The 21,802-nt window shown below is 40.3% G+C and overlaps 1 protein-coding gene across 1 annotated transcript in view; it reads left to right on the top strand.

Annotated features, from left to right (window-relative positions):
• LOC124789771 (F-actin-uncapping protein LRRC16A) overlaps positions 1–21,802 on the top strand; it is a 524,837-nt gene that overhangs the window by 432,544 nt on the left and 70,491 nt on the right. Inside the window, 3 exon segments of the mRNA XM_047257233.1 lie at positions 1,822–2,023; positions 5,112–5,291; positions 11,897–12,111. Of these exon segments, the coding sequence (XP_047113189.1) occupies positions 1,822–2,023; positions 5,112–5,291; positions 11,897–12,111 (597 nt within the window).

Here is a 21,802-nt window from a genome sequence, read left to right as displayed (position 1 = left end):
TGCAAAGTTTCATGGGAAATATTTTTAATATCTGAGGTGCTGACAGAACAGACATAATCTGTCTTATTGCACACATCAGTATTATTTCTGCTGACGTTGATGTAGCAAGTATGCTACATTATAACATTAAGATAAAATCTATTTGTGAAAAGTTTCTTAGTCGTTTCCCCTTGTTTTTCTTTGCCTGTGATATTTTTTTAAATAGCAGATTTGAAAATCCAGTCACGCACCAGATCTATCTATATGGGCATTAGTGTAGGTGTATAACTGTACATGTCTTTAGGTACAAATTTATACATGCAGCTTCTTTTTTTTAAATTTTGTTTTTCAATTGGCATTGACCATCACATTTACAAAGTATCTTTCTTAATGGTTATTCTCTTATACACTTTGTGAATTGCTACTTACGAAAAACTTAGAGAATTAGAGAATAAATAAATGATCAATACATGTCACAACTGTAAACAACTCATAAAGTGATTAGACCATAATAGTAAAAAAGAAAAAATAGCATGATACAAAAATGATTAGGCCAAAAAAGTGATTAGACCATAATAGTAAAAAAGAAAAAAATAGCATGATACAAAAATCCACACGTCACGTAGACAGTGTCTGTTGATAGTTGGGTCACACACAAATAAGTGATTGAACATTGACATCTTTATGAAGTGGACTCAGGGCCAAGACACTCCATCCTCATTCCTTCACAGCATCAACAGCTTCTCTCCCATCTGCTTCACCTGGTTCACATTTCGATTGCTGTTATCTCTTCTACGCCAGAAAATCCCTCTAATACAGCTTGGTCACCCAGGGACCGCATAGCTGCAGCGAGGGGATCTCATTTGCCCGTTATGCTAAAGGTCTCAAAAAAGGCCTTCACAGACAGGCACTATCCACCAGATATATCTACAAAAAAGGGTGTGTGAGAGCGTGCGCGCGCGCGCGCACACACACACACACACACACACACACACACACACACACACACACACACACACACACAGCAATCCTTCGATGAATCCCAAGAATGAGTTACAAAGGAGCCATCTAACACCACCGGACTGGTACATATCATGGCTTGGTATGGTCCTGTCCACTCCTCAAGTGGTGTTCCATGGCCCACCAAACCTCCACAACATCCTAGTCCATTTCTATGCCACTCTCAATCCCACCCTATTGTCACAAGTGTCATATCCTGGTGGCAGGCCAGGGTGCAAGACCTGCTTAATCCACCCACCCAGTCCTGTCACAGGCTTATCCTACCCCATCAAAGGCTGAGCTATCTGTAAAAACAGTCATGTCATATATCAGCTCTGCTGCAGCTTTTTATATTGTTGGGAGTTCCAACCAGCCATCCACAAGGATGAATGGCTGCCACCAAACTGTGACACAACATGCAGCTGAATAGAACACACTTGGCTGTTTTGCAACCTTTACAGCACTTTCTCTGCTTCCGCAACTATCCTGGTGTCAACCTATTGTTCCCACATAGTCCATCAAACAGTTTCCACACTCTCTGTTCTATTATGCACATAATAAATTGTAGTTATAAATTGTCTGTTCCTGTTCCAATTGGTAAACGAAGGAGATAATGCTATTTGAGGTTGCAGCTTGCCATATTGTATGCCTTTGGATATATTGGTCAAATACCATTGTGTATGCCTGTTGTTTCTTGCTTTTTTGCTTGCTTAAGCTCAGCATTTCTTGACAAAGAAGCCTTATCATTTAGGATTTAGCCTAAGTCCATTGCATATGGGCAACTTGATGAATACCTGATGTTCTTGAAGTCTTGAAACATTGTGTTTTAATTCTGTATTGCAGAATCACCTGATTGTGGCCCATTACGGTTAAGACATCTTGTGAAGGGACGCCCTCGTCGTGCAAAAACACGCGCTCCAACGAGGCCTGTTCTACGTCCTTCAGAGTTAACAGATGTCGACGGTTTGGGTCTTTCTGAAGGTCTCGACACTTTCTTTCGACCCGGATCAACAACACCACTTGTCTCTCCAGTTTCTGATGACAGGTTAGAACTACAGACAACTAATTTTGCGGAGTTTAATAAGAATGTAACGAAATGGAAGACAAAAAGCAAGTGGAAGCAGAATTACATAACGGTTTTAGAAATAAGGAAGTAGTGGAGCCAATGGACTTACGGGATGAAATATATAAAAATTGGTAGTAGCCACTGATACTGGTCACGATTCCAGTTGAGAAGACAAAAATGACACATGTTAAGATTCAATACTGTTAATCTAATACTAGATGTGACAAAAGTGAGATGTTTAAGTAGAAAGATATTCATAAAACAGACAGCTTTGTTATTCAGGAACAGGTGGGTTCATTTTGCTGCTGTCTCCTCTCCCCTCCACCCACCGTTAACATCCTGACCGCACCTAGCTGCCCTAGCCTCTCTTCACCACATCCCTCTATACGCCCTACAAGCAGCACTTTACCATCCCCCACCTCTGCTGTGTACTGTGCTATCCCTCCCCGCCTCCTCCTTACACTCACCACCCAGTTGCCTCTCCCATCATGTGCTGCTGCTTGCTGTTTAGCTTGAGCAGCTAGAGACTGTGGTCGTGTGTGTGTGTGTGTGTGTGTGTGTGTGTGTGTGTGTGTGTGTGTGGGGGGGGGGGGGGGGGGTTGTCTTTTTTTGACGAAGGCAATGATCATCTGTATGTTAAGGAACATATATAAAAAATTTTCACTAAAATTTTGTCTTACTTTCCATAAATTATGTTCTTCTATCAAGGTGTTTGCTTATTGTTGAAAGATTTTTGTAATGTTTTTTATTAACAAATTGGGTACTTGATGGTATTAGTTTAAACCTTACATGGCCTGTTAAGGAATACATTACTTATTAGGCGATGTATTTTCATTTCAAGACTATGAAAATTTTTTTTTCTTTTTTTTTCCCTAATGCCTTGATGTAAAATTTAATTAGAAGGTTAGTAGAAACCTTCATAAATTGAACAAGTTCTGATTCACATTTCATTTTCTTGCATTATAAGTAAATCATTATTGTTAATTACTATTCTTTTTTCAGCATTGTTGTAATATACCAAAATTTTACTGGATTCTGTATTGTGGTCATAGTTGTCGCATTATTTCATGCTCACATTTAGGGATGTGAATATCAAGAAATGTGTCAAGTTTCACCTCAATAGACAATATGCAATGAATACAGAAATAAGTTTAATGTGTTTATTTGACAACAGTAATACATTAATAATTTTAGATTTGTTTTTCTTATTTCTCCAAATCAAATTTCCTGTTTGCACATACAGTGGTTCATTTATATCACTTAGTGTCCATGTACGAGGAAGAATTGAAAAGTAACACACAATAATTTTATCTCCTCTGCTATTACAGATGGAATGTTGAAACTTCACAATGGCATAGCTTGAAGTTTGCGCTACAGAGGGCATTTTGTTTTTGTGTGCAGCTCTAGTGAGAGAAGCCTGAACTACAAAACATACATGGTGTGCATGTTACTGTCGTCAATTAGTGAAGAACAGCAAAGTGTAGTTCGATATTTGTGGGCCAAAGGGCATAAAATGAGTGAAACTCGCATGGACATGTGTGGCGTGTATGCTCTGGGTGGCTGGTAACAGCTGCAACCCCGCAAAATGTTGGAGCCATTCAGGCAGCAATTTTGGAAAACCAGCATGCGCAGCTGCGAATCTTATCACAGCAGAATGAGATTTTCACTCTGCAGCGGAGTGTGCACTGATATGAAACTTCCTGGCAGATTAAAACTGTGTGACTCACGCCCGGTCCTTGTTCGGAAGGTAGGGGACGAGATACTGGCAGAAGTAAAGCGGTGAGGATCAGGCGTGAGTCGTGCTTCGGTAGCTCAGATGGTAGAGCACTTGCCCGCGAAAGGCAAAGGTCCCGAGTTCGAGTCTCGGTCGGGCGCACAGTTTTAATCTGCCAGGAAGTTTCATATCAGTGCACACTCTGCTGCAGAGTGAAAATCTCATTCTAGAAACATCCCCCAGGCTGTGGCTAAGCCATGTCTCCGCAGTATCCTTTCTTTCAGGAGTGCTAGTTCTGCAAGGTTCGCAGGAGAGCTTCTGTAAAGTTTGGAAGGTAGGAGACGAGATACTGGCAGAAGTAAAGCTGTGAGGACCGGGCGTGAGTTGTGCTTCGGTAGCTCAGATGGTAGAGCACCTGCCCGCAAAAGGCAAAGGCCCGAGTTCGATTCTCGGTCGGGCACACAGTTTTAATCTGCCAGGAAGTTTTCTTATCACAGCTGTTCAACGTTTCCTATGGTGAGATGTACACTTTGAAATTTTGTAAATTTAGTGCTTGCTAGGTGTGTAAGAACCAGACAGACAATCACAATTGCCAGCAAGTGGTGACAAGCTTGGATTGTTTAACATGGTATGACGCAGAAAGGTACGACTTTCTAAAAGGAATCATTACTGGCGATAAGTTGTGGGCATACCACTACACACCCGAAACCAAGCAGGCCTCTAGGGAGTGGAAACATGCTGGTTCACCAGTATGAAAAAAAAAATCAGAGTGACTCAGTCTGCTGGGAAAGTGCTTGTGGAAGTGTTCTGGGATATTCATGGTGTACTATTGGTGGACTTTGGTGAATATGGACCACTGTGAATGCTGCAACCTTTATTAAAAATTTAGTTAAGTTGGCGTCATGACCTTTGTGACCAACACTGCAGTATTAATTAATAAATTTGGGTGGGAGATGGTCCAGCATCCACCACATAGTCTGGACCTTGCACCATCGGACTTTCATCTGTTTGGTCCCATGAAAAAATCCCTGGCTGGCTGAGCAATGCTTTGCGGCAGATGCGGAAGTGAAACATGCAATCCGCAGATGGCTTTACTCCTGTCAGTGGACTTCTACAAACAGGGCATATTGAAACTGGTACTGTGATGGGAAAAATTTGTTGAAAATGTTGGTGCCTTTGTAGAAAAATAGCTAAAAGATGTAAGGTGTTTTTTTTTACCGCTTTGTACTTTTTGGTAATAAAATTATTGTGCATTACTTTCTGATTTTCCTTCATATAATGTCATTGAGCACTAAGTGTGCTGGTATAATTTATGAACTATTATTATAGTTTCATTGTTGAATTGCTTTTCAGTTCACACACGTTTCCATCAGATATCAGCCCTAATCCCACACCACTAATAAAAGATGAACTAAATTACCAAGAAAACAAAACAAGCTCATCTGAAATTGTTAGAAATGTGAGAATCACCCCAGAGATGAGCAGAAGCTTTACAGAAGATGACTCCAGAAGCGAAACACGATTGGGGAGAAGGTAATACAATTACTCAGATTGTGTGTGACTCTGACACTTTGATCTAAAATAAAATAAAAATAACAGAAAAGCACAAATTAAAATAATTAAAAGGCTATCACTTTTGCATCAGGCACACCAGACTTCCAAACTTTCGAGCCAGTGATAACAGCCACTGTCTACCTTAATCTTTCTGCGATTGTGGCATTTATTTTTTGCTCATTAATAGGCAGATTCTTTTAGTGGGGCATGTTAGTTTTTCATATTGATGATAATAAGTTTTCTTTTGTGCAATTTAATTAGCCCTGGCTTATGTCAGCAAAGAATGATCTTTTTCCCTAATAAATCCCAGTTACAAACTGTCATCTGAAATATTGAGACCAATTTTTTTCTCCCTCCCTTGTGCAGTTATTCGCCTGTAAATAGTGTCATACCCTTAAAGTGGAGTCCTTTCTATTTCCAGGGGATTACATATTGACACTGCAAGTAAGAGCACGATGAACAACAGAGAGTTGAAAGTAAGCATTCATTGTAAAAACAGATTGTAATAGAATAGTGGAATACACAAGCATAAAGTGATAAAATCATCATCACATATCAAAACAAAAATTCAGTTTCAAAAACTATTATATTATGAGACAGAGATTTTAGCAATTAATTATCTTTGAGAGGCGAAATATTTAGTACTGTTGAGAGGCACATACAGAAGTAAATGTGCACAACATTATCATAGCTTTTGGAACTGTTAGTTCCATCCTCAGAAACAAGAGAGGCATAGGTTGTGAAAGGTTAAAAAGGGAGGGCAAGATGAAAGGAGAGGGACACACTTGTAGGGCGATAGTCGACAAAGATTAAGGATCCCTTTTTAACCCATTGTGTTGCCCCTCTCCTCTCTGATGAAAGAACTAGCAGTTCCAAAAGCATTTTTACTTTTGTACGTATCTATCAGCAGTACTAAATATTCCACCTTCCAAAGATAATTACTACCCAGAAATGTAGTTATATAATTTAAAAATCATCATCATGCTCAGTTTTAGAGCTCTGGGCCTCAATCTGATGGAACCCTTATAGACTAGCTATGTTGTCTGTGTGACCGACTGTTAAGGAGCCTTTTTCTGAGGAAAGCGTAGACATATTATGTTCAAATTTATGTCACATTCTCTCATTGTCTCCCCTAAGCTTGTACCAGTGGAAGCGAGGAGAGGATGTTGATTGGTGGCTTGTATCCTCTTTCTATAACAGAAACTGCACTCGTATGTTAATGGGTTCTGTATTCATAAGAATAAGAAATCTACGTAACTCAAGATAGTCGTTATGGTACAAGCTCTCTGCAGTAGTCCACATTAGCCTCACTGCTGGTGAAGTACAAGTCTACTTTGTACTCAATTCTGGTCGCTATGTACTGCCCGATTCTGAGCTAGCGGCAGAGCTAACTGCTACTGCGACTCCCACTGGGCTGCGACTTATGACAGACTGGAACTCACTGGATGTGGCAGACTGGCCCTCCGGTGTGTGGTGATCTAAATACTGGGGGCCGAGGGGCATTGGCGGCACGTTTCCTACGAGTCTGTCTGTCGTTGGCCTCTATCGATCTTCTCACAACATCTTTGCTCCATGGTGTGCTGATACCAGCTTATGCTAGCACACTGAGGTCATCTGAAGGTTTTAAGCTTCTGAATCAGCGGAATCAAAAAGGTTGATCATTTGTGTCACGTATATTGATACTTGAAAACTAACTCATCAAAACCTATAGGATATGTCCTGTTGAGCTAAAATCATGAAATTTGGAAAGGCACAGGGTTTTACAGTGCAAGAAAAGTAAAAGATCTGAAACTTGATAAAGTGTAATTCTATCACGTATAAAATGTCTTTTGCCATTTGAACATTGCCTTCAACATCTGTCAAAACCATAACAGACAGACATTACTTCATTCATACATAAAATGTAAGCTGTAATGCAACACTGTGACATCATCTGTTCAATGAGGTCGTCCATGCCGTGCCAAGCACAGTGCCAGCGTGCTAACTGTTTAGTGCGAACAATTCTCCAATGTCCTTGGTAGAACAATTGCAACACGTCCTTTTGCAACACTTTGGGAATAAGCACATGCGATTGTACACTGTCATTTTGAACTAGACTCACACCTTGTTGTACTGAAAGGCTATTCCTATGAGCGAAGTATCGGTTCACAACTGAGTTCTGGATACTGTTCAGTGAACGAGGCCATGACGTGTGAATATAATGCAACAAAATCTTGAGATCTTGGTCTTTTCCATGGCCTGTGGTATTGTCGTGCAACAGAAAAAGATTCCAGCAATTCAGAGTCCTGCACATCAATTTGGCAACAAGATGTAGCAGATGCATCAAAATCAGACTCGGGACCAATCAGAAGGCGAGATACGGTGTCTACATTGCCATGCTTTGCTGTAGGTATGTACACAATTTCATACTAATACTGCGTTGCAATTTTTGAGCAGTGCGTGTAGGAACCAGCTTTACTGGATGGAACAAGGACTGCAAAGGCTTGCAATCTGTCACTAAATAGAACTTGCAACCATACAAATAGTGACAGAATTTTGTCGCACCATACACAATAGTGAGAGCTTCTTTCTCAATTTGTGAATAATCACATGGAGTTTGAGTCAACACCTTTGAGGCAAAAGCAATAGTTCTGTCTTGTGCACTAATTCTGTGCAAAAGCACTGTGCCAATTCCGTAGGAAGAAGTGTCAACTTGCAAAACTACTGGCTTGGCAGGTCAAAGTGCACTAAACATCTGTCGCTGAGCGAAGCATTTTTAGGTTTCTGAAATGCGTCGTGACAGTTGTTAGTCCACACAAAAGGTACATTTTTGTGATGCAAGCGATGTAGTGGAGCTGTGATACGAGCGGCATTCGTTATGAACCAAATTTAGTATGTACTGACTGGAGTTCAGACACATTGCAATGAACAGGCAGGTCACAGATTGCAAGCAAATGAGATTGGAGGGGGTACACACCCTGACTGTTTATTGCATGACCTAATTACTGCAGTTCTGTTCGAAAAAAGTCACACTTTTCAAGATGATACTTGAGTGCTTCTTCTGACAACACTCGAAAAAGAATACACAAATTGGCTATGTGTTCCTGTGGGGTATGACCTGAGATGACAGTATCGTCAAGGTAGTTTGAAAAAAATGGTACTTTTGCAGTCAGCTGTTCCAAGTAATGTTGAAAAATGGCAAGTGCGGAAGCACTGCCGAAGGGCAAGCGGAAAGTTGAATAGTCCTAAGTGAGTATTTACAACAAACACTTTCTGTGATTCTTTATCCAATGGAATTTGCAGGTAGGCATCATTCAAATCTGTGTTAGAAATGTAACGTTCTGCACCAAGTCTGTCCATGAGTTCCTCAGGGTGAGGTAATGGATTGTCTGTGGGTTGACTGTAGACTTGAAGTCAACACAAATGTGAATGCAGCCAGAAGACTTGGGCAACAAAACTAAATGGCTTGCCCATTGACTAGCTTAAATGGGAGTAGTCACACCATTATCTTTCAATTCACTGGCTACTTTGTCTCTTAAAGGAACTGGAATGGGGTGGGCTCAGAAAAGTTTAGGTTGTGCAATGTGTTTCAGTGTAATATGCACTATGAAGTTATTAGCTTTTCTCCATTCCTTCTGAAAATGGTTCAGAAAAGTTTTTAAGCAAGCTAGCTACATTGTCTTTTGGACTGAAAGTCGATATGGACAGTATGTTGTCATGGATGCTAAGTCCAAACAAATCAAAGGCTTCTAAACTGAAATTTTTTCCACTGTTTTTGGATTGTAACAGAGTGAAATTCTCTGTCATAGTGTGAGATTTGTAAGTGGGAGGCAAACTACACTGTCCAAGCACTGGAATGCCCTGTTCGGTGTAAGCAATGACGTGGTTGCTAGATTTAGAAAGTCGTAGTGAACCTAACTGTTCGTACGTGGCAGTATTAAGCAATGGTACTGAGGCACCTGTGTCTAACTGACAGTTTGCACAATGGCTAGCAATTCATAATGAGACAAATAGTTTGTTAGAACATCGTTGCAGAGCACTGGGACAAGAATGAGGCACAACCTTAATCTTACTTTTGTCAGAACCTATTGTAGATCTGGAAAACACAATGGTCACTGCATGTTTTTTCTGAGAGTGGACAAAATTAGCATTTCTGTGCCCTAGCAAACAAACTCCTCGGACATGGCCTTCTTTTCCACACTTGTAACACATTGCATTACGTGATGGCAGTCCTGTCTTTTATGACGAGCAAAACATCTTGGGCAAGACTTTAGTAAGTTACTGGCTTGTTTACATGTCTATGTGGCTATCCACGCAGCTGTGTATGCGTTCGATGATGTGGCTTCTTGGGGCAGTCACGAGAAAGGGGCGACTCAACCTGAGAAATTGGGGCCTGGTCAAACTTATTGGCTGCTATGGCAATCGTATTGCTCTAAGATTTACAACACTTGAGGAAGTGATGGGTCAGATTATTTTAAGATCTGTTTCCGTATTCTATTATCTGAGACATTGAATATTATAGCATCCCTATTCAGTAAGTCACTGTAAAAGTTGCCACATCTACACTTAAATTTACCCTTGCTAGTGATATCCGTTAATTCTGTGTACCACTGACTGTTCGTCGGTTCCGGCTTTTTCCGCAAGTGGAAGAACTGATACCTGGTTGCAGCCACTTGGACTTGGCAGTCATAGTACTTGGTTAATGCAGCGATTACTTCATCATAACTGAGTTCGTATGGAGACACAGTTGGGAATAGTTTTTGTTTTAACCTGAACACTGGGGACCCCACAGTTGAAAGAAAGTATTGTAGCTTTAAAGTACCTTGAACTCAAAGAACTTCACAATGTGCTCAAACTGTCAGGTATTCTAGTCATTCTTCTTCTGTGTTGTTAAATTGCCGGAACATCAGTATGCTGGTTAGCGGCAGTTGTTGGGCTTGTTGTTTGGTTGGGTGTTTTTGTGTGGCTGATGCGACTTGTGCAACCAGAAATTGGTTGTACTATCAGTACTGTCATCAGCAAAGCAACAATTTGTTGGTTCTGAAACTGAAAAATTGAAAAACTTGTGTTAGATGTATCACATTGGCCATCTGCAGCTGAGGTGCAGGGGCGGGGGGTGGAGGGGGTGGGGTAGACATGGTTTTCATAAATATGTCAAAAAAAGCAAGCAAAGCCTTTGAAAAGAGAAATTTGATTAGTTCTGTGGCTCCCCTCTTGGAATATATGCAAGAACACAAGAAGAAATCTCAAGATAGTCGTTGTGGTACAAGCTCTCTGTAATAGTCCACATTAACCTCACTGCTGGTGAAGTACAGATCTGCTTTGTACTCTATTCTCGTCACTATGTGCTAGCGGAGGAGCTAACTGCCTCTGTGACTCCCACTGGGCTGCCACTGATGACACACTGGAATTCACTGGATGCGACAGATTGGCCCTCCAGTTCACAGTGGTGATCTAAATACTGGGGTCGAGAGGTGTTGGCGGTATGTTTCCTACGAGTCTGTCGTTGGTCTCCATCGATCTTCTCACAACCTCTGTGCCACACGGTGTGCTGACACCAGCTTATGCCAGTGCACTGAGGTCATGGTCTGTTGGACATCTGAAGGTTTTAAGCTTCTGAATCAGTGCAATCAAAAAGGTTGGCCATTTGTGTCACATATATTGATACTTCAAAACTCACTCATCAAAACCTGTAGGATATGTCCTGTTGAGCTATAATCATGAAATTTGGAAAGGCACAGGGTTTTACAGTGCAAGAAAAGTAAAAGATCTGAAACTTGATAAAATGTAATTCTATCATGTATAAAATATCTTTTGCCATTCGAACATACATTGCATTCATCATCCGTCAAAACCATAACAGACAGACATTACTTCATTCAAACATAAAATGTGAGCTGTAGTCATATTTTAGTAAGTAAAGGTGGTTGTATTAAATCTATTGTCTCTACTTATATTAACTTTTAAGTCCCCCGCTTGCTTCTTTTTGTATGTATGGGTTAGTCTGACAAACTGCTGTAGAGATTTTGATTCGGTCTTGGAATTCCCTGGTCAAATATCTTCGCAGTATCAATATGTATAACAGGGAAAAGTGTTGAGATTCTCAATTCCCTGGATGGTTGACCTGTATAATGTATTCACAATTAGCTTTTTATGGAATCCTCTGTGCACCAGTCCTGCTCACACTTTACTAAATTTTTGGGAGTTTATTATACATTTTGCTTTAACAGGTAAGTTACTATTGGGTGAGCATATTATTAGCAATATTTTAAATTATCAGGACTAAGACCCCAAAGCTCAAAGAATTTCGTAAATACGATTCACAGTGAACATTGTGAAAATTTAACAGCCACAGCTAGTTGGTGTCTTGATTTATTTCATAAGCCTCCTGTTGTAAAAAGTGGCACAGTTATTCTTGAATAGGATAGAAAAATGTAGTTAACAGGTGCTGCTTATCTTCCCACTGCTGTTATTAAGTTCTTTTCCATGTATAAATCATTCTCAGATTGTTCAGTATTATTACATAGATATCTTAGTTTCATTATTCAATGTCACATGTCAATAGTCATGGAAGTACAACTTTATCCTGTTGTGTATGTCTGTAGCTCACCGTTACCAAAAGCAATTTCTGGGCTTCTGGAGCCTGCCTCATCACAGCTGGCAGCTGGAGCTGCGATGCAGTCACAGTCGACTGACAGCCTGGAGCGACGGTCGCCACTGACTGGGCGACGGTCTCAGGGTGATTCCCCACTCACGGCTTCCCCTCTGGCTCTCTCCCGAAGGCTGGCACAGTCATCAAATGCTGAACAAATATGTGGAGGTGAGTGCTGCTGATACCACCTGACATGTGCTGCCACTGTCTGTTCAAAGGGCTTTTACAGATTTTTGTGACTGGTGTGAAAGATAATGTTAATTGAAGTTTTGTACCAGACAGAAAAAAATTAGGAAAATCTTACTGCCTCCATTTGCTTTGTGAGTCAATAAATGGGTCTAATTCTGTATAAGCCAGAAAATTATCCATGAAACAGTGGAAAATGCATGATGGAATGTAACAGTATTGTGAAAAGGGTAGTAGCTGAATCACAGATAGGCACACAAAAAGACTGTCAGAAAGTGCGCTTCTAGTTGGTCAAAGCTCTCTCTCTCTCTCTCTGTCTCTGTTGTTTTTAATTTATTTATTTTATCTGCGACATAGCATCTCTGTTGTATGGTGAGTAGCAACTACGCTTTTCATAAAATTAGTTATTGGTGTGTTGTTATTGCATGCTTGTTACAATGCACTCATCAGTAGAGTCGTTTATTGGAATATAGCTTTTGAATATTACTAGTGGAGAACACATCATTTACATGCTTTCATGCAAGGAGGACAATTGTAATCATTATTACAAGTTTTTGCGTCCTTTCTTGCTCGTGAATCTGAAAACATTAAATAAAGTGCAAAAATGTAAAGTAACATTTTTGTCTGATTCACTCTCTTCCCCCTTTCTAATACATCTTTACATGTATCAGTTCTGTTATAAGATCCAGTCCATGTGTTTTGAGCTTCACAACAGTATGGAAATGAAAGACTATACATATTGTGGAGTTGCACAAGAGGCATCATTAGCCAGATTGAACTAGAAAACGTGTCTGAATCTGTGGCTTCCTTACCTTCCTCCTTCTTCGAAATTCACAAAAGGATAAAATATAATAATGGAGCAAGCAAGTGGGAATACTGGTGTTCAAAATACGATACTGACAGAAAGTGCAAAATGGAAACTGAAAGGAGGAAGGAATATGTAGAGGGTCCATACAGTAGAAACAAATTTGATGACAATATTATAGAAAAGGAAGAGGAAGTAGATGAAGATGAAATGATATTAAATTGCAAGAGGATTCCAACAGAACACTGAAAGACCTACGTTGATACAATATGCCTGGAGTAGATGACATTCCCTGGGAATTATTGAGAACAGTGCATGACAAAACTATTTCACCTGGTATGCAAAATATCTGAGACATACAAGATACTGCCAGGCTTATACAAGTTTCCTTAAATAATTTTTGTCTGTATTTTGCTACTATGTTTCACTAAACTTATCATTCGGTAATTACCACGTCTGTCAACATCTGCCTTTTTGGAAATGGAATTATTACATTTGCCTTGAAGTCTGAGGATGTTTTGTGTGTCTCATATAGCTTGCACTTCAAGTGGCTCTCTCTCTCAGTGGTCACAACAAATCTGAAGGAATAGCCTCTATTCCAGGGATCATATTTTGACCTAGGTCTTTCAGTATTCTGTCAAATTTTTCTTTCTCACCTTATTGTCTTATTCTGTAATACTGGCATGAGGTTCATATTCTCTGTGTAGCCCTTTTATATATTTGCTGTAGGAAATTAAAAAAAACCACTCACCAAAAAAGCAGAGGCATTGAGTATTTTATAGACATGCACAAAGAAAAGAAAACTTGTCATCAGTTACTTTAGCAGCTAACAATAGTACAAAATTCAGATAATTTTTTTGGACATTGAACAAGTCTATGGCAAGTATTTTGATGGCTATTATGTACATATGTCATACATAAACTATGAAAATGCAAGGGCAATCATATACATAACTTTTATTTCTCTTGAATGAGAAATTCAATGACTGCACGTTGCTTGTAATGTGCATCATGTGCAGACGCCATTTTGAAACTGTCCCGCAGCTACGCTATCTGTCGGAAGTGACGGAAACTTGGCACAGTCACTTAGAAGACTTCAAATAATACATATGTAACGTTTTGTGTTCGTGGTATTGTTTTCAGCTGAGATATAATAGAGGGAAACATTCCACGTAGGAAAAATATATCTAAAAACAAAGATGATGTGACTTACCAAATGAAAGTGCTGGCAGGTCGACAAACACACAAACAAACACAAACCTACACACAAAATTCAAGCTTTCGCAACAAACTGCTGCCTCATCAGGTTTGTTGCGAAAGCTTGAATTTTGTGTGTATGTTTGTGTTTGTTTGTGTGTCTGTCGACCTGCCAGCACTTTCATTTGGTAAGTCACATCATCTTTGTATATATATGTGTGTGTGTGTGTGTGTGTGTGTGTGTGTGTGTGTGTGTGTGTGTGTCATTATAATAGAAGGAAACATTCCACGTGGGAAAAATTATATATAAAAACAAAGATGAGGTGACTTACCGAACGAAAGCGCTGGCAGGTCGATAGACACACAAACAAACACAAACATACACACAAAATTCAAGCTTTCGCAACAAACTGTTGCCTCATCAGGAAAGAGGGAAGGAGAGGGGAAGACGAAAGGAAGTGGGTTTTAAGGGAGAGGGTAAGGAGTCATTCCAATCCCGGGAGCGGAAAGACTTACCTTAGGGGGAAAAAAGGACAGGTACACACTCCCACACACGCACATATCCATCCACACATACGTATAAATATGTCTGCTTGTGTCTGTATGTGTGGATGGATATGTGCGTGTGTGCGAGTGTATACCTGTCCTTTTTTTCCCCCTAAGGTAAGTCTTTCCGCTCCCGGGATTGGAATGACTCCTTACCCTCTCCCTTAAAACCCACTTCCTTTCGTCTTCCCCTCTCCTTCCCTCTTTCCTGATGAGGCAACAGTTTGTTGCGAAAGCTTGAATTTTGTGTGTATGTTTGTGTTTGTTTGTGTGTCTATCGACCTGCCAGCGCTTTCGTTCGGTAAGTCACCTCATCTTTGTTTTCATATATATATTGCTTGTGTCTGTATGTGTGGATGGATATGTGCGTGTGTGCGAGTGTATACCTGTCCTCTTTTCCCCCTAAGGTAAGTCTTTCCGCTCCCGGGATTGGAATGACTCCTTACCCTCTCCCTTAAAACCCACTTCCTTTCGTCTTCCCCTCTCCTTCCCTCTTTCCTGATGAGGCAACAGTTTGTTGCGAAAGCTTGAATTCTGTGTGTATGTTTGTGTTTGTTTGTGTGTCTATCTACCTGCCAGCGCTTTCGTTCGGTAAGTCACCTCATCTTTGTTTTTATACATATTATTTTCTAGGCAACCCTCATATTTCATGTGTTGTCAGGTTTCTAGTAGGCCTTGTCGTTTTGCCTATTTCATCCTCAATTGCCTTTATTATTTCATCTTTCAAAACTATCCATTCCTCTTGTATTTCATTCCTTTCCCATTTCAGTCACCCATTGCATAATGCTGCCTTTGAAATTCTCAACAACCTCTGGCTCTTTCAATTTGTCCGGGTACCATCTCCTGAATTTGTGACCTCTGTGCAATTTCTTAAGTTATAACCTGCAACTCAAAACCAATAGGTTGTGCTCAGAATCCACATTGTAGCTGGAAATGTTTTTCAGTTTGAAGTCAAATTTTGAAATTTCTCTCTTAGCATTGTATAATCTACCTGAAACCCTCTGACGTCTACAGATGTCCTTGATTCTTAAGCCAAGTGTTAGCAATTACTAAATTACACTCGGTGCAAAATTCTACGAGGCAGCTTCTCATATGGTTCCTTTCCCCCCAGTTCATGTTCTCATATTGTTTTTCCTTGTTTTCCTTTTCTTACTATCGAATTTTTAATTTCTCCTATCACCCCATACATATTTTCAATCTCTTCGTCATGTGTGGAGGTACTAATCATATGAACGTGTACTACTGGGGCAGAAACTGACTTTTTGTGTTTCTTTTGGTAATGATAGTATGTTCACTATGCTATTCATAAAAGCTTATGTGTATTTGTGTTTTCCTATTCATTCTTAGACATATTACATTATTGCTCCTACTTGATTTTGTGCTGACCCATAGAATGCCAGTTTTGTTTTTCCTGAAGACATCCTGCTGAATACTTTCCACTCAGTGATCCAAATGGGGTACTATTTTACCAAAGAGGGTGTCTTCATCATTAAGCTATGCAGTAGCGCTGATGGTGCTTGGGAAATATAACAAGTATTGTTTTCCCCTTAATTTTAGTTGTTTGTTGTACCAACATAGTGAAGTCATGTTGACTAATTTTACAAGGCCATACATATGTTTATGTATGGGGTCCACCTGTAGCAAAACACAATTTTGTTTTTATCCTAAACATGTGTCACTGCAGTTGCAGCATCATCATCAGTGGGCTTTTATTTTATGACTTTTTACCATGTGGTAAGCCATAAAAGCCCACTGATGATGCTGCAACAGCAATGAAACATGTTTGGGATGAAAAGCAATGTGTTTAGCTAAAGGTGGACCCATCCAAAAACATATGTATTGTTAAAGCAAACACAGACAAAAGAGCTTCAACCCCAAGATGATTATTTACAAGTCCAGATGAGTCATTCATCCAGATTGTGGTGCTGCAACTATTGAAGACTTCTGCCCTGTTTAGAAACCATGAGACAGTTTGGGTACTCTGCAAATACCCATCAGTTGTGGTTTGCACCTTTGATACGGTTATCTACAGGGTGTTACAAAAAGGTACGGCCAAACTGTCAGGAAACATTCCTCACACACCCAAATAAAGAAAAGATGTTATGTGGACATGTGTCCGGAAACGCTTAATTTCCATGTTAGAGCTCATTTTAGCTTCGTCAGTATGTACTGTACTACCTCGATTCATCACCAGTTGGCCCAATTGAAGCAAGGTAATGTTGACTTCGGTGCTTGTGTTGACATGCGACTCATTGCTCTACAGTACTAACATCAAGCACATCAGTACGTAGCATCAACAGGTTAGTGTTCATCACAAACGTGGTTTTGCAGTCAGTGCAATATTAACAAATGCAGAGTTGGCAGATGCCCATTTGATGTATGGATTAGCACGGGGCAATAGCCGTGGCGCTGTACATTTGTATCGAGACAGATTTCCAGAACGAAGGTGTCTCGACAGGAAGACGTTCGAAGCAATTGATCGGCATCTTAGGGCGCACAGAACATTCCAGCCTATGACTCGCGACTGAGGAAGACCTAGAACGACGAGGACACCTGCAATGGATGAGGCAATTCTTCGTGCAGTTGACGATAACCCTAATGTCAGCGTCAGAGAAGTTGCTGCTGTACAAGGTAATGTTGACCACGTCACTGTATGGAGAGTGCTATGGGAGAACCAGTTGTTTCCATACTATGTACAGCGTGTGCAGGCACTATCAGCAGCTGATTGGCCTCCACAGGCACACTTCTGCGAATAGTTCATCCAACAATGTGTCAATCCTCATTTCAGTGCAAATGTTCTCTTTATGGATGAGGCTTCATTCCAACGTGGTCAAATTGTAAATTTTCACAACCAACATGTGTGGGCTGACGAGAATGCGCATGCAATTGTGCAATCGTGTCATCAACACAGATTTTCTGTGAACGTTTGGGCAGGCATTGTTGGTGATGTCTTGATTGGGCCCCATGTTCTTCCACCTACACTCAATGGAGCACGTTATCATGATTTCATACGGGATACTCTACCTGTGCTGCTAGAACATGTGCCTTTACCAGTACGACACAACATGTAGTTCATGCACAATGGAGCTCCTGCACATTTCAGTCGAAGTGTTCGTACGCTTCTCAACAACAGATTCAGTGACCGATGGATTGGTAGAGGCGGACCAATTCCATGGCCTCCATGCCCTCCTGACCTCAACCCTTTTGACTTTCATTTATGGGGGCATTTGAAAGCTCTTGTCTATGCAACCCCGGTACCAAATGTAGAGACTCTTCGTGCTCGTATTGGAGATGGCTGTGATACAATACGCCATTCTCCAGGGCTGCATTAGCGCATCAGGGATTCCATGCGACGGAGGGTGGATGCATGTATCCTCACTAACGGAGGACATTTTGAACATTTCCTGTAACAAAGTGTTTGAAGTCACTCAGGTACGTTCTGTTGCTGTGTGTTTCCATTCCATGATTAATGTGATTTGAAGAGAAGTAATAAAATGAGCTCTGACATGGAAAGTAAGCGTTTCTGGGCACATGCCCACATAACATATTTTCTTTCTTTGTGTGTGAGGAATGTTTCCTGAAAGTTTGGCCGTACCTTTTTGTAACACCCTGTATATTGCTGAGGCATGCAATAACCTCACATCAACGAGGTCCTTGGTTAAAGGGTCTGGATGAATGCAATAAGTAAAAGGGTTTCAGAAATTACTGCAGTGTAATAATTCCAATACTAAAGAAGGCAGATGTTTTCAGGCGAGAATGTTACTGACCTAACAGTTTAATAAGTCATGCATTTAAAAGAGTGATGCGATTACTAGTGGTAGGGATAAAATATAGGGAGCAATAGCTTATCTACAATGTGTACAGAAATCGGATTAGTTATAAGAGCCAAAGGACATGAAAACAGAAGCAGTAGTTGAGAAGGGAGTGAGATGTGATTGTATAATTTCCCTGATGTTATTCAATCTGTTCGTTGAACAAATAGTGAAGAAACCAAAGGTAAATTTGGAAAGGCAATTAAAGTTCAGGGAGAAGAAATAAAAAGTTAAGAGTTTTGTTCATAACATTTTAATTATATCAGAGATAGCAAAGGATTTGAAGTAATAGTTGAGTGTAATGGAAAAGTGTCTGGAAAAGACTCTGTAAACTGAAAATCAACAAAAGCAAAACATGGGTAATGAAATGTAGTCAAATTAAACGCTAAAGCTCCGGATTAGGAAATCAACAATAGTAGGAAAAAAGGATAGATTGCTACTCACCATAAGGATAGCACATTGAATTGGAGACAGGCACAATAAAAAGACTGTTACACATTTAGCTTTCAGCCAAAGCCTTCTACAAAACAGAAAGCAGACATAGATTCACACAAACGAGCATAGCTCACGCACACGTGACCACCAACTCTGGCAACTCCGAATGGAATGCTGTCACTTTGAATGAGAGTAGCAATCTGGAGTGGGACAGAGAAGGTGGAGGAGAGCGGAACACAGGCAGGGGAAGAGAAAAGCAGTGTCTGGCAGAGTGTGCAAGGACAAGATGGAAGAATGCCGAGGCTGCATCACAGTTCTGTGAGGCAGGGAGATTTGGAGGGGGGAGGAGTGGGAAGAGAGAGGAACAGGGGCAGGAGAAATGGGCAGGTGTGTTAGAAGAGGGCGGCACACCATGAGGATGAGAGGGTGTGAATAGGGAGGAGGTGATAGGACAGAGGGGAGGATGTGAGGACAGTAGGTTACTGTAGGTTGACGCTGGGATAATTTCGGAAGCAGAGAATGTGTTGTAAGGGAGGAGCCAGATGGCCTAGGTTGTAAAGCAGCCATTGAAATCAAGGATGTTATGTTCAGCTGCATACTGTGCCACAGGGTAGTCTACCAAGCTGTTGGCCACATTTCGGTGGTGGCTGTTGGGTGGGTAATGGAGCACCACTTTAGGGCGGGTTGTAAGGATCTTGGGTAGGATTTCTCTCATTTCAGGGCAGGATGATAGTTTCCTGTCCTCTTGCAATGGTTGTCATTCTCCAATGGATCTAGTCACTGACATGCTTCCATAAATGTTTCACAAATGTAGAAACTGGCAGTTCTTATGTCCTCGAAACATCTTGTACCACAAATTGTATGAAGCAGTAAGCACAAATAGAACTATCCATCTCAATATTGCATACTTTGCACTGACGTTCCACATTTTTGTTTGTAGAATTTGTTTCTTCGAGACCCCCTGTGTGAAGTAGTTTCTGTTCAAAATAAAATCTTTTTAAGAGATTATCTTGACACAAATTGAAGAAGGCAGTCAAAGTCTCCTGTGCTGGTGCTTCCATCGAAACTCCTTCTGCAGTTTACTTGGTCAAATTCACACGTTGCCCATATTTCAAGTGGACAGTTAAGTGGATAACAGCTGGATGACAATCGCATATTTGGAAACTTGAAATTCACTGAGCTGCTTCATTGCTGTTATTGTAATGACTCATTTGAGACATTACTGTTCCACCATGCGTGTCCCCTCTTGTCAGTGTAAAAATGTCAATGTTACTATCCTAGTTCATATACATGCACACTCATGTAATGGATATTTTATATCTGTATGGGAAAGGTGTGACTCGTACAGAGAAAGCTATTTATTCTCAATTCTGATTTATTGGTGGCCTCTTTTTCTGATCTTTGCCATAAATCCACTCTTTTCGGGTGATTTTGGCGCATATATTTTTGATAGCCATCTTCACCAGTTTGAGTTACATTATTGTGCAGAGTTCAGCATCTTTGTACGACTTCCAAAATTCAGCCTTTATGATGATACCTATTTGATTAGGCTGCATTTTTGAAGCCGAATCAGGAAGTGCTAATGTGGCAGTCATAAATTTTACAACTCAATCAAATACATCCCAAAGATGGCACCACAGACTGTTTTATTTTTGATGAGCACTTCAGTAAATTCAATTTGTTTTTGATGAAAAACTCTGGCAGTAATGCCATATTAGTCAGTGATTTTATTCTTTAATTTGTGGTCAAGAAGACTTGCATGTAAACATTATGAATACGTTGGGCAGACCATATTTTCTGGTGTATGTTATTGCAGCGAGTGAAGACTCATGCATCAGATGTGAGCTTCTGGAGAACATTGCTGACGAGGGGATTGATGTCATTGTCATTGCCATCTCCCTTTATTGTGTGTCTTAAATTGATATATTTATCCAGATAAAATTTCGTTGATTATGGTGGTTAGATGGTAACCATTCCAACTCAGTTTTGACATGTTGTTGTTGTTGTTGTTGTCGTTGTTGTTGTTGTCTTCAGTCCAGAGACTGGTATGATGCAGCTCTCCATGCAACTCTATCCTGTGCAAGCTGCTTCATCCCCCAGTACCTATCGCAACCTACATCCTTCTCAATATGCTTAGTGTATTCATCTCTTGGTCTCCCTCTATGATTTTTACCCTCTATGCTGTCATCCAATACTAAATTTGTGATCCTTTGAGGCCTCAGAACATGTACTACCAACCAGTCCCTTCATCTTGTCAAGTTTTGCCACAAACTCCTCTTCTCCTCAATTCTATTCAATACCTCCTCGTTAGTTATGTCATCTACCCAACTAATCTTCAGCATCCTTCTGTAGCACCACATTTCGAAAGCTTCTATTCTATTTTTGTCTAAACTATTTACCGTCCACGTTTCACTTCCATACATGGCTACACTCAATATAAATACTTTCAGAAACAACTTCCTGACACTTAAATCTATATTCGATGTCAACAAATTTCTCTTCTTCAGAAATGCTTTCCTTGCCATTGCCAGTCTACATTTTATATCCTCTCTTCTTCGACCATCATCAGTTAATTTGCTCCCCAAATAGCAAATCTCATTTACTACTTTAAGTGTCTCATTTCCTAATCTAATTCCCTCAGCATCATCCGACTTAATTCGACTACATTCCTTTATCCTCATTTTGCTTTTGTTGATGTTCATCTTATATCTTCCTTTCAAGACAGTGTCCTTTCTGTTCAACTGCTCTTCCAAGCTCTTTGCTGTCTCTGACAGAATTACAATGTCATCGAAGAACCTCAAAAGTTTTTATTTCTTCTCCATGGATTTTAATATCTACTCTGAATTTTTCTTTTGTTTCCTTTACTGCATGCTCAATA

This window comes from Schistocerca piceifrons, chromosome 3 (assembly GCF_021461385.2).
Source record: "Schistocerca piceifrons isolate TAMUIC-IGC-003096 chromosome 3, iqSchPice1.1, whole genome shotgun sequence".
Classification (NCBI taxonomy): domain Eukaryota; kingdom Metazoa; phylum Arthropoda; class Insecta; order Orthoptera; family Acrididae; genus Schistocerca; species Schistocerca piceifrons.
This window is presented reverse-complemented; position numbering and strand designations above follow the sequence as displayed.